This window comes from Coffea eugenioides, chromosome 6 (assembly GCF_003713205.1).
Source record: "Coffea eugenioides isolate CCC68of chromosome 6, Ceug_1.0, whole genome shotgun sequence".
In the NCBI taxonomy this organism is placed as follows: domain Eukaryota; kingdom Viridiplantae; phylum Streptophyta; class Magnoliopsida; order Gentianales; family Rubiaceae; genus Coffea; species Coffea eugenioides.
In genome coordinates this window covers 12,031,386-12,046,136 of record NC_040040.1, presented here as the reverse complement: position 1 = coordinate 12,046,136, position 14,751 = coordinate 12,031,386, and the positions used below count along the sequence as shown (strand labels likewise).

General features: G+C 35.2%; 1 protein-coding gene across 1 annotated transcript; it reads right to left on the bottom strand.

Annotated features, from left to right (window-relative positions):
- Window positions 1-5,002: 5,002 nt before the first annotated feature.
- LOC113775465 lies at window positions 5,003-5,685 on the bottom strand. The gene is made up of 2 exons (XM_027320361.1): window positions 5,199-5,685; window positions 5,003-5,086 (listed from the first exon to the last, which is right to left on the bottom strand). The coding sequence occupies exons 1-2, from the start codon at window positions 5,683-5,685 to the stop codon at window positions 5,058-5,060; spliced, it is 516 nt and encodes a 171-aa protein (XP_027176162.1). The 3' UTR covers window positions 5,003-5,057.
- Between the last annotated feature and the right edge of the window lie 9,066 nt (window positions 5,686-14,751).

Genomic DNA, 14,751 nt, shown 5'->3' with positions numbered 1-14,751 from the left:
GACCTAAAAATTAGGCTCGAATTAAATATGCGTCGAGCTTGAGTTTCATTAGGTTCAAACTCTATATAGGCCCAACCTTTTAATTGCCTATACATATAATGATATATATATGTAATATTTATATTTTGATATTATACATAATTATATATCCAAATATATTATTGCTAGATACTAAATATATATAAATTATAAAACACAAAAATACATCTGAAAACTCCTTTGGTAGTTTTTTTGAGAGTCAATATTGGTAATACATAACTGAAGTTCTAATTTTTGTTATTGATTGAATAAATTTTTGTGTTGGCATAATATTGGCTGATTTCTTTTTGGTCTAGAATTTCTAGCAAAAACACAAATCATCAAGCATGTTTGGATTCAAATCACAAGGTTATGAAGAAATTCCAACATTTGAAAACATATTGGCTTATGACCACATTTTTTTTTTTAATTAGAGGGGTACGCAAGTTTTCTTATATGACCGCATGTTTTATTACTATTTTTTGTATACTTTAAATGAATTAGATATAAATACCATTGAAAAATTCTTGATTTATGTACTTTTTAAAAACTATTACTTATTCATATTTAGTTGTAATATTGTAGTCCTGTGAATTTTAAATTAATTTTACAACTTAATAGTTATAGTAATTATATTAAGAAAATTGAGGAGTAACAAGTGAGTTTAGGCTAAGGCCGAATAAGGTTCAAAATTTGAATATTTTGTAAGTTGAATATGATTTTCATATTTATTAACCCAAATCTCATGGCCCGAACTCCAAAAGTGCTACAAATAAAATGAGCTAAATCTGAGCTTATGAAAGCCCGATTCACGTTACCCGATTGGTAGGTCTAATACTGAGTGATCACTTGTTAACACATGTAAATTATAGTATTTAATTTATCATGTGAATATACACAATCACAATTGTTGCATTCCTCGTATTTAGACCTTTCTTCTAACCCACCCATCTCTATCTACAGCCTTCTAAAAGGACTAAGCACAGATGTATGGTGAGGGGTGGAAAATGTTAGAAAAAGAAAATAGTGGGACTAAATTTCAGGAGAAGACAGGAGCAAAATAAACAAGGTTCGGCCCACAGAAAATTTGGAGAAGACAAGTGGACCAACAACTGTCAGTACGTGAAACTTGAAATGAAAAGAAACCATCACTGTCCGCTTCTTGAGTTGAGTCTCCGCTCAACCATACTGTCAAAAAGAGGCAAGTCCTGACTTCTTCCTTTGCGAGTCTGGCTGATGAAACAGTGACCACGCAGATATGCCTGAAAGGAAACAGGATTACAATTTGGCAAAAACACGAAACGAGAAAAGAGAAGTAAGAGGTCAATTAGCGGTGATGATGACCATTATGGTTTAAGTTTTTTAAACATGAATGAATAAGAACCAGTTCAACTGGTTCGTTCACGTACCAGGAAATCGCCAAACTAAAATTCTGTTAAATGGGACCAAAATTGTACCCCAACTAAAGCTGGTTCCATTATCCTTCTTGATAGTTACTTATCAGGAGTTGGCAGAAGCATTTCCCATATCTTGTAGCGCGGAGTATTAAACTTTTACTTGAACTTTGAAAATGAGATGCTACCGATCAAATAGGGATAATCCTATCCACTTTTTCCAAGTACCAGGCAAGAGCTAGGGGATTCGGATCCTCTCCATATGAGCTTGGCAACCTTTAATCTTCTTCCATTAACCCCAAATAAATGAAATGAAATCCAGGATATTAGCTATCTCAACGATGGGCTATTGCCTCTGTCATAATTTTTTGCAATATACAATGCTAATGCTAATATAAATGTCGAAGTTCAATCCAAACATTTTCGTTTACTACTACTACTACTACTTTTTTTTTTTTTTTTTTCATTTGGGTTGAACAATGAACATTTGAACCATTCACTAGTGCCGTCAGGGAGAAAACTCCAAAAGAAGCGCAGAAGGAAGCAGGAGACATGACATGTGCAATCGCGGCCCCGAAATCCCACGTTCTCACCACCCATTTCCTGTGGGCTCTTTATAGAAACTCATCGGTGAAAAAGGAAAAGGGAAAAGGAGACAGGGACCAAGGAGACAGTGAGCAGAAAGGGACAATCGGGGTCATTAGTTATTAGTAGTATTACTGCCCTCGAGCGAACGCAGCTGAAGAATTCAGTCAATATTAACTACTACTCCTACTCAGTACGTCGCAGAGGTAGTCAATAGGCATAGAAGAAAACCAGACACACATGGAAGCAGCAGTCTTCAACTCAGCAGCCAACTTGACGTACCTGAACACATCCATATAGTACTCGCTAATATGGATGTCAGTTTGATGCCAAACAACGTGGGCTCCCGGCGAATCTACTGCGATTTCATGCTGGACAGTCGGGCATCTTCCTAGCTCAAACTTTAATTCTTGCACTAGTACATTGCATGGAGATCAAAATGACTTGGCACCTATTTAATCTTCTTTTCATTTACGTCTGATGCTTTGAGAGGAAGTGTTACCCCTCATATTTACTTAGAGAGGTTAAATTACTGTGTATTGATATTGACAGTTCAACTATAAAAAGTGATTTAGATGGTTAGTCATAGATGTGAAAATAGTTGTTTTTTTTAAATACTAAGAAATTGGCTATTTTTCACTTTGTTTTCATCTTATAAAGTATAACTGAAGTTAAAATAGAATCCTGAGTCGCGAACAATAATTCGATTGGTGATGAAGAAAGAGAATTCTTGGTTCAAAAACTCGTCGGAGATTAAGCACGTATAGAGATAATGCTATGCTGCATTTTAGCATATGGATTACAAAACCAAATTAACGATCAATCACTCCTAAGTTTCTTTAAACTCAGTAGTGATTATCCAGGATGATTGGAGAATGAAAGGCTGTCATCACATACGTATTTCATGATCAGGAGTAATCTTACATCTAATCATACTTCTTGGCGCATGTTCAAGGATGAAAATGTACGATTAATATACAAAAGTTCAATTTACGCTAATGACGACTGTTTATTGTTCAATCCTTGATCCCATATGAATGCTTGTATTTTTAATACCGAGCAACTTTAGAGTTAATTAGCACGGAGACGTGGCTGCATGCTTTTGTAGACATGAAATTTTACCCGCAAAAGGAAAAAGAAGACGTGAAACCCTGACAACAATAAATAATGCAGCAATATTGATCAGAACCAATTTAAACTCACAGAAGATTAGGTATATTCGCCCATAGCATATGACTGGGAGAAGGATTTACTGGGTGCCCAGTAGGCCAGATCAATTGTCCCCGAATGGTGTTAACATTTTTTTGAATATTTTGTAATTTTAAGTGAACTGCTTGTATATTTTATAATAGAGATGCGATATTATATTATTGTTCATATAAGTTTCATACATAATAATTACACCTTTTTTGTTACGTAATTTTACAAGTAGTTCACGTAAAATTATACCGAGTTTAAAAAATGCCACATCGTCTGGGAACGATTGTCATTAACTGGTTCGTTGGAAGAATTACTAGACAAGATGTTAAAAGGAAATGCTATTGCGAGTAAAATAATAATAATAATAATAACAATTAAGATTATGAAAATATCTGTGGTGTGTGGGATTTAAAAAGACGGTGGTGTTTGGATTGCAGGTTTTTATCAAAAGAATTGTTACGTTTTTTGTGGAAATATTTTCTAATCACTTTTTTTACCTTACATATATCAAATTATTATAATATATTTTTCTACAAAAACTCCAAAAAATAGCAAGAATTTGTGTTTAGGCCTTTTACATTTTACCTTTTGAATTTATAAAAAGGAGGTTTTATCCGGAAAACAAGTTGATTTTTTGATAGCAGAATGGCACTTCTTAATGGGTCAAGAGGCTTGTGAGTTGTAATGCTAAATTTGGCTATAAAGATCGGGTGTTGAGATGATGCAGTATGAGATATACAGTTGCATGTTCGGATCGAAAATTGGATTTTGAAATTTCTCATGACACTGCATTTTAAAGAGTTTATGGCGAGCTAGTTTAGGTCAAAATTTAATTTAGATGTATATATTGACAGTATACACATTAACGAATCTAAATACATGTCACATATACAAAATTTGGTATTTAAATTCAAATTAAAATGATGTAACATGCATCTAGAATCATCAGTGAATATCTTGACAGCGTAGGAAAGATTAATTCGTTGGTAGTTAAAATATCAAGCATCCATCATTAAGGGATAATTTCTTGTACGATAGGTAAGTGTAATTAAAAATTGGTAAACGAGATTAGCACTCCCAAATAAAGTTCCGGGATTCCATTTCTTCTGTTACTTTAAATGGGATGATGGAGTGTCACGTCCTTTTCGTACATGCGTATCCATATCCATCATTTAGTTGATTCACGGGCATGACATCTTGGGTTATGTTTTGGGCCTTGTCCGTCCACTACACAGGCCGCCGCTGCAGTAGAACTGGGTCACTTCTGTTCCACTTATAAGGCACCAAAAGCAATTCTAATTGGGCTGGTTCATTAACATTCACAGAACAGCGTCTGAGAAATACAACAAAATCTTTTTTTTTTTTTTCTTTTGAGGTAACATTCAATGTGGATAGCAAGGATGAGGACTTGCACATTATGACTTTGAAAAGAACAATGTGAGAATAATTACACAAAAATAATGTGGAAAAGAAATGCCCTAACAGGGCTCTCAAATGTATTCATAGCTACTAACAATATCTAAGAAATCTTCCTTTAGAACCATACCAAGAATTACGTTGGACGTTCTTGGAGAAAATAACATTTCTTTTTAATCAATTACAAGCATCAAATGTGGGCATAATCCTCAAGGTAATTAAGGGAAGGCAGGCAAAGCTATCGTTGACATTGGGCAATTAAGCCTTGCAAAAATGTCTATCTATCTTCTAATTAATCATCTGTCACTTTGAACACCGAAGAGAAAAAACGAAAAATGAAAGAGAAAATAGTCATATTTGCATAGAATTAAGGAGACATCACTTTACACCAGAAGATCATCAGCCCCTAAAAAAACTGGGACCATTCCTATGACACTGTTGTAGTCACTCCTCAACAGGAGATGATGTTCCAGCTGCAAGAAATTACACACACAAGAGTTCTAAGATCAGAAACATCTTCCTTAATTTGATGGCAGTCCAATTAAACCAACCTTAATCAGAGAAGGGTCTTATCTCATGCACTACCTGCATCATCATGGTTGTGTTCAGCCTCAGCCTGATCTCTCTGATGAGTTTCCATGCATTTCAGGAGGTACTTGAAGGTCTCAGTCTCGCACGGGATAGTGAGGCCGCCGCTATGATCAAAACCAAACTCCTCCTCAACCTTTTCTAGCAGCACCTTAAATAATGGATCACTAAGATAGCGAGTGGGAATGATGAACCTCCGAAGCTCAGGGCCAACATAAACAGCCAAGTATCCTTTGGGGACATCGTGGGGTGGTTCAGGACTCGCGCAACCATCCTCATCGGAATCACAGTAGACATTGCAACTCATCAGCCTCCTAGATATTGCAGGTGAAATTCCTCCGCGGCTTTGATTGTTGTCGCATTGCGTATTACTAGCATCACCATCCTTCGTTCCAAGTGTGACATTTTGCCACTTTTGGAGGAATTCCTTGAGTCTAACAATTTGTCTGATTCCAGTTACCTTGCTTCCTCCATGGTCTTCCATTAATGCAAGATTAATTACTACAAGACTAGTGATGAGAATACTGGTCGCCTTCGATTCAAGGACTAGATCGCCCAGTCCCCTGTAGATTAATGTGTCTCATCAGATCTTGTTCCGCTGCATTTTATAGAATGATGGTAAAAGAGATGCATGTGAACAAGTAACAACAAGAATTCACACTGAAGTTGAGGAGAATTTTCATAACAAGTGCGATCTTGTCTCTGTACTGCGGTTTGAATTAGTATTGCCTATGCATCAAGACAACAGTTAATTACAAGCTGGAGAAATCCCTTTATGATTAATTAAATCACTATAAATTTTGAGCCAATGCATGATTGATTCCAATGGAACAAAGCTAATTTTAGTCCTCGTAGTTATTTAGATTTGTTTAAGAGATACGCGGATGTAGAGCCTCCTGCCCTCACATGATCAGTATAATCTAATGACTTTCTTGGACTAGAGATTTAAAAAAAAAAAATTATATTATGTCGTTAACAAAGTGGCATTTCCAGCAGTACATGTACTAGAAAATTGATTTTCCTGTTTGAAGCAATCCAAAGTAAGGTCTAGAGCGAAATGCCTTCTTCTTGTGAGTTGTACTGTCAGGCTTTTGCCAAACAAACAAGATGCTCTGCTTAAACAAACCATGAAATCAGATAATTGCCAATATGGCAGTATTCGAATCAAACACCGGCCTTCAAGAAGCAAGAAAAGTGCAATGAACATAATGATCGTGCATCTATTAGCTAATATTTTGTGCTCCTGGAGGAATAAACTGATAGATATGTCCAATGTCCTGGCAAGAAACTTTAAATCTACACGTAATTCTTTGCTTTTTGGCTATAACTGCACATATAGTTCACCAAAATATGAATTTAGATTTTTTTTTTTTTTATAATAATGGTGCAGCTATCGGACTATATGATCATGATCGTCAAACGGACAGAATTGAGATGTTAAAATCTCTAGGTCCTTAAGGGCAGGTGAGACATTCATCCTCAGCCACAAAACCACATAAACACACACACAAACACAAGGACAAGAAAGAAATTAAGGTCGGCATATAAAGAGGGAAGGAAACATCAAGTAAGAAAAGGAAGATATGTGAAAAAGCCGTAGAAAATGGAATTAAAGCATCAAGAAATGATAAGAAAAATTTTCGTTACCTAAAATTAAGCTATAAGGAGATATTCATCGCATTGAAATACATCATGCATAATTTTCCTAGGTAAATTGGTGAAAGATTCTATCAAGGACAATTAGTCAGTATGATCATGCTAGCAAATGCAAATAAATGGCACAGAAAAAAGAGAGAGGGCAATAGTGTACCTGAAAAGGCTAAGGTGGGGATGAAGGAAGGAAGGAAGGAGGCAGAGGGGCCGTCAACTAGCGATCATGTAAAGATGAAAAACCATTATGATGATAATGAGTTATTCATGCATGAAAGAAGAGGAGCTCCAGGTGGGGAGGATTGAGGAGGAGAAGGGTAGCAAAAATGGACAGCCTTTTTCTCTTTTAAGCTTCTTCTCCGAAGAAGAGAAAATATTTCAGAACATTAACCCCCCCGCCCCGCCCTTCCAAAACAAATAAATAAATAAATTAGTTGTACCAAAAAATAGAGAGTAATTTTTACGAAACAAAATCCCCAAAAGAACTTGAACGTACCCAACCTTCAGATTTGTTTAAAGTACGTTTCATTTTTTGTCGCAGTGAGTTTCTCCAGCTCTTCTGGCTTCACCTACTTTTGCGATATTGGACCATACCATAGGATTATAAACGGCCATTGACTTTTAGTGTCCTCGTTACTAACTCCAAAATGGGCTCCAAAAAGATTCAATTAGTTTGAGGAAATTAGAAATCTTGATTTGATGGGATCAGCAGAACCGCAGCAAAACTCGCATCTCTCACGACTGATTAGCTTTAACTTTGTTTTTACTTGACGTTCCATTCCACGTGTGCATGTAATTTTGAAGGATGCCTTCGGCTTCAAAACTTGAGCACTTTAGCGCGAGTGATTAACTTTCCTTTTGCTGTCTTTTTGAACGCTTGCTTCTGATTGTGCTAGTGTAAATTTGAATGTCAAACGGTCTCTTGGTCATAATTAGAAGTGATTTGGTTTATATTTTGCATGACAATCTGCATATAGTAGACCACTAGGGTTGAGATTTTTTTTTTTTTGTGCGATTTTAAGGTTTCTGTATCGCGTACGACTCTTTTTGCGTGTATAATTTGTTTGTGTATATTATTTCAACGTGTATATCCCATAATTAAAAAGTAATTTGGTTTACATTTTGCATGACTATTTGCATATAGTGGATCGGTAGGATTGAGATTTTTGGTACAATTTTAAGGTTTTTGTATTTCATACAACTCGTTTTACCTATAAAATTGGTTTGTGTGTATCGTTTCATTATGTATACAAAAAGTTTATAAAGTATACATCAACAGCGCCCAACCTAATCATGTTGAACCACCATCCTGAGCGGCAAAAGGCTCCTACTTTCTTGCATGAATTTTATGGGTATTACGTGAACCCTCAACCCAAGTCCAAAATGAGAGGCAGGTTTGACAAAGAAAGGCCCAATATCTGGCCTATATGATTCCCTAGGCTGTCAATCTTTTTGCCCGAGCCCATGTTAGATTTCGTCATCTGTGGGAAGTTGTTTTGGGGCAGTGTTTTGAACATCCCCACTGCTGCTTACCCAAGTCCGTGCCTTGTCCCATCCCCCGGCCACTGGCTAACTATAATTTTTATTATTTTATTTTGACCTGATTTTTTTTTTTAAAAAAATCAATACACAGCTTTATAATTTTTTTTTTGAATTCTTAGCTAAATATTTTTTAAAAAAAATCAATACACAGCTTTATAATTTTTTTTTGAATTCTTAGCTAAATATTAAACGTGAAATCAAGTTTAAAATTTATTTGATCTTTTGAATCTATTTCTTCGTATTAGATAGCCAATTTAAACTTGCAGTCGTCATTTATTTTTTTGGTAAACAAATTGCAATGTGTGAAAAATTCAAGTAAACAAAAAAAATAATAAAATCATCATTTCATCACACAATTTATGATATTATTAGTTTCAAATTATAACATATATGCATATATTTTATAATATATGTGCGTGTTTTTGTATATGTTATATATATATTTATTTATTTATAGGCTAGAAATGAGGCGAGGGTGTCCTCTTCCACCACTTGCCCTGTTTAAAGTCAAGGGAGAAAACTCCCTCCCCCTCTCGGCCTCCAGCCCCATATTTTCCCTACCCCATTTCTCTCCTTGCAGGCACCTGGCTTATTGTCGTCCATATAGTACTTACTCAAGTCCATACTCCATATCAAATTTTTGAAAAATTTGTTCTCAGATTTGACAACTGGAAAATCCTTTTCAACTCACACAAAATAACAGAAGAAGAATAGCTCTGAAACCACAAGCACACGTTAGAAAGGTTGGTGAAGTGCCATTGTGGAAATACCATCGTTCCAATGAGAGAATATATGGAAGATGAATTGACCGAGTCTTATATTGAAAGCCGTACTTATCTGCACAGCTCTTAACCGGGTACATCAATAGCAACAGCTTCTTGAAATTAACAACGAGTCTAAACTGTATATGAGAGTCACTCTCTGGTAAAATCAAGACTTACGGTTCATCTTTTTTTTTTTCCTTGCTTGTTCATCTTAACAAAAGACTTGCGGTTTTGCTTAAAAAAAAAGACAAAAAGAACGAGTCTAAACTCCAAGCTGTTCAGATAGCAAAAGAAAGGCACATTCTTGCATTGGTAAAACACGTGCGCGCGCGGGGCTTACAATTGAAAGCGGATTAGTTGAGTTTAAGCCTTTTCAATTTGACATTTTTAAGAACATTTGCCACCTTTTTAACGTTTCTTTCACCGTAAAATGACAAATAATGCTCAGCTGTGGCTTTCAGAGCCAGCCCCAAAGTCATAATAAGTTGGTAATCTTAGCAATAACACCAAGGAATGTAATTGCAAATTCGAGATCACAATTCAACCACCTTATCCTAAGGTTTTTCCACTTTCCACTGCTAAGGCTGGTAAGTGAATAGTAGTATTTATGTCACTAATTCCACAACTGTAATTAATATCTCTGCCCACCTAACAAATACCGTATGCATGGTTTCAGAATCCGTTGATGTGAGTTTTACAAGTTTTATCATAAACTCGTACAAAACTTGAATTTGTCACGGTTACACTAAAATTTTACACCAAATATAATAGTAAGAATTACACGAGTTAGATTTTACTTGAACAGAACTCATTTTCATTTTGTGAAGCCTCGAACCGCATGAAGTCATGATTGGTTGCTCACGTAACAACTACGATAGGGTTTCAGCATGAAGAGAGGCAGCCTCATGAAGTCATGATTGGTTGCTCACGTAACAATTACTATAGGGTTTCAGCCTCACCATGGAAGAAACGCAGCCTCACCAGGGAAGTCAAGATTGGTGGTTACATTCAAATGACTCCACGGTTTTGTTATGTAAAATATGCATAATTAGTCTCCAAAAGCTCTTATGAATCGAGTTATTGAGAGGGACATTATTAATTTTCAAATCCCTGCACGCAACGTATACACTACATGCTAATAATGTCTATATTAATTATTTGACGGCAAGGGAACAACAAAGTTTGTTGATAACTTAATCGAGGCCTTTCATTTCACTTTATCTCCGAATTGATTTCTCACATTCAATACATGTCGAAATTGGTTCCCCTTTCAAAATTTGATGTTGCGAGATGTTAATATAGGAGTGAAGAAACAAGCTTTCATGGCATTTCCAAGAAGGCGAGGATATAACTGGTTTCTTGCTTTCTTGAACAGATTGTGCTCTATCTTAATGGTTTCCCGTCTAAAGAATATCTTAGCGCTAGCACGGCAGTGGGTTCAGGATTCAATTTTTAAACCAATACATCCTGATTCAGAGAACATTGCTTATTTCTGTCGAACTCAATACTATATAATATGACAACATAGATATTAAAATAATCTTGATGAACCTATAACCTTGAAGGTTTTTTTTTTTTTTTAAAAAGAAAAATATGAAAAGATGAGAATGCAATTCTACTAATTGTATTGTACAAATGTCATCTAGTTTCGCACCGAACAAGGGTCAAAATATATAAGAAAATTTCCGCTCGAATACGTGTCGATTTTGGTACCTAGCTACAGGGTAACAGGGTATTAATTAATTAACGACATGTTAACGTAATAAAGAACATTCATTAAACTATGGAAATAGTGGAAAGTTTAAAAGAAATCAGTTCGTAATCCAAGAGTGGCGAATCTGCGTAGAAAATTAAGTAGTGTATTCTTTGTTACTCTTTACCACATGTCAAATGTCTTCTTACTCCCAACTAGCTAGCCCCAACGGAGAATGGATTTGCTATCCTTGGTCGTCTGTAATAGAGTGATTGCACAATAAATCCACAATTAAGAAACACAAGTATTCAAGGCTTAATCGAAATTTCAATTTTATAAATGTCAAGATAAATTTGCTAGAACATTTAATTATTAAACTGTGGAAATTTGAAAAGAAATGAGTTCGTATTTTTGGCATAAGAAATTAAGGGGGCGTTTGATAAAACTAAAATCTGAAATATAAAATCTCAAGTCTAAATTCATTAAATTACTAAATTGTTAAGTAGTAAATTTGATATATTTGAGTGTATATCATATTAAATGATAAGTTAATAACCCATCACTTATTTTTTTAAGACAAGTTTTGCATAGAATATTCAGTACCACTTAATTATCTATTTTTGGTTATCAATGACATCTGAACATGTTAAAATCTGAATCTATTAAATTTAAATACTGAATTGAGTTATCAAATAGGACCTAAGTACACAGTGTTCTTTACCATCTTTTTATATATATATATATAAAAGCCGTACATACATATTTGCAAGAAATCCTCTTTCATTGTACACCACTTAATTGTCTTCTTACTTCAAGCTAGCTCCAATGGAGAATATGTATTGGGGTTTCCCTATTTGCTGTATATTCTGCATTAGAGTGATTGCACAATGAATCCATAAGAAACACAAGTGTTCGAGGCTCAAGCTATCGCCAACACATAATTTATCTTAAAATCCGGCCTGAAAAATTAAATTGGTCAATCGTAAATTTCCCCCCCATTCAAACGTTTCCCTCACACAGGGTGGAATTACAGATGGCTCGCATGCATGTCATTGTACGTAGATGTAGTTTAACTCACCCTTTAACTACTGCCCTAAACCAAGCTTTTACCACTTGAATTAACGTTTGGTTGAGGGTTAGTCATATGTCTTGATCCGCGCAACTACCTATGACACATCACACACCCATTTAAAATTAAATGCAAGCCAATCCAATATGCCAATGAACCTTTAGGCCTTCTATCCAAAAAAAAAAAAGATTTTTTGTTTTTTTTTTGGTATTATCAAAGCCTATATGTAGTCGCTCATTTTCATCTTTATACTAGTCATATATATCACTCTGCTTTTCAAAGTTTGTTTGTTTTTTTTTGGGGTACGTACTCAGTTTATTGTCAACTTTAGCTGATCAAAAAAGAAAAAGAATATGAAGTATTATATACACATATATTTTAAGCAGCCTACCTTCCTTTGACATTCTCTGGGTTGATAGGGAGATTTGTTTTCTTGTTGAAGTGGGCAGTACCTTGGGTTTCCCGTAGCTTGATGCTTAATTACTTAGCCGCATGCACAATAACTCAAGCCTTGAAGCAAAAGCAATCGGTTTTCAGAAAACCATCTTCTGGTACTATAATTAATCAGTTTCCCTCAAACAACAACAATTATCCATTTTCTAGACGTTATCAAATAATCTAAGCATCATGAGACCCTGAAATGTTTTACAAATTTGCTCCTGTTCTAACTTTCTAATATATTCTAAGCGTTCAACCTTAATAATTCACTTGTAAGTTGAAACTTAGAAGCTTCCAACAAAAGTTCTTTTTTTTTTTTTTGAAAGATCCAACAAAAGTCCACCACGGACAGAATTAGTACAAAGTACAAGAACGACAAAGCAATTGGATCCATGTTGTAGTTGTACTTCTTCATTCATTGCGTGTACTCATAGAATGTGCAATCGGAACCGAACTTTCCCAAAGTTACCATGCATGCCCGATACTTTTCATCTTCCTTCAACTGTTATCAAAACATGTGTCGCTTTCAAAATTAAAAGAAAAAAAAAGAACCAAAAAGATGTTCGACATTGTCAGGGGAGGATAGGCGCTTGCTCATTTTGTTATTTCATGGTTCTCTCTTTTGTTTTTCTTTCTTATGCTCTTATTTCATGATTAGAAGTGACAAAAAATTTTCTTCAATTTGATGGCCGCAAAATTACATTTCAAGATCGAGTTCAAGGTTAGAAAGAGGTTTCCGGGCTTTTTTTTTTTTTTTGCAGCATGCCACTTTCTTCTACTTGTTTGAGATCGAGCTCTAAAGCTTCTCCAAAATCTCCAAGATGTAACTAACCCCTTCAGAAAAATCCAGGGACAATTGTTCGGTTTCTTTAATCCAAAGACTTATACTTCTACATTCATCAACTTAATTATCAAGGATCACAAGCCAACTAGGTGATCTTAATGTTTGGCTTATTGATTTTTTTTTTTTAAAAAAGTTAGGTGGAAATGCTTTTTCACGACTAGTATTCGTCTGTCTGGACGTGATATGTGGCATGCCAAACTGAAAGAAGAAGAAAGAAAAAGAATGTGAGGATACAGCTACACAGCATGATTTTAATTGGAGCGAGAAGGGAATCAAATTTAATCTTCTAATGTGATACTGATTATAAAGTTGACCATTTTAAGTTATGTGTCTTCGGATAGCAATTGAAGAATATCAATCGAAAATTGACTTTATTAAATTGTGGTTGCTACTCTAGTTCTGGACATTCCTTGCAAACTAGATGATGAGTTGGTACTCAAATTTCTCTGAAGGAACTCGAGAGAATTGTACATTCAATTTGATATTCTACCAACTATTCTCCAGAACCGACCTCTTCAACCCCACCCCAATCGTAGCCTGGCCCCATAACCCAAATATGCCAAAAAAACAGGCGTTCTAGACGACTTGGTACTGCAGGCAAAGAAGGGTGGTGGGGGACACGAATACGATTGTTAAGATGTGCTTAGATTGTTTATTACTTTGGTCTGATTAATGAATTAATTCAGCTTGCATATTCTATTCTGAGGTTGTTGAGTACTTGAACGTTTCAGATTGAAACTTTGTTGAATAGAGCTATTGCGTGTCTATTTAAGTTTCTGTGCTTACCTAAGTAGCTAGGGTGCTCCTCAGTTGAATATGAATTTCCTTCTTGAAATGTGCATGTAAATTTAACCGATATGGGCAGCATTCCTATAGGGAGGAGCTTTAGGCCTGCTTGGATTAGGTTGTTGAATTTGAAGTTATTTTTGTTTGTGGAGTCTATAGCCTGAAACACTAACAAAACAAAATGTTCTTGGAGCTGAAAAGGTTTATTTGTTCGTTGGTCAAAGAGAGTTGGAGAAGGTCTCTATGATTTGTTGAATGATTAGCTAATACTTAATAGCAAAATTTTCAACTTATGATGGAGGATGCATTAACTTCAGCCACAAATATAATAGTTACATTAATTAATGACACCACCTTTCATCTTTCTCTCTTTCTCCTTTATAGTAAGTTTGTCCACAGTTGGAAAGAGCAAGAAAATGACAACGATGAGTTTAAACCGGTAACTTTTTATGAGCTGGTTGATAGTGTAGTAATTTTTTTACGCCAGCAATTATGAATGTATGGCACATGCGTGTAATTGGAATTCGTGTATGTGACATGATACGAACATGCTAGTGTAAAAAATAATTATACACTGATAGTGTATCGTCCAAAAATTAATGCACTCTAGTTTTGAACTATGAAGCTAATTATTTTCCGAAGTTGATACTTAATTATCACTATCGATCCTGATTGTGTTAAGTAAAAAACAGATGTGAGGGAAAATATATACGGACGGAGAAGGGATTTGCAGGTGAGAGATATTTTATTAATTAGATAAACAC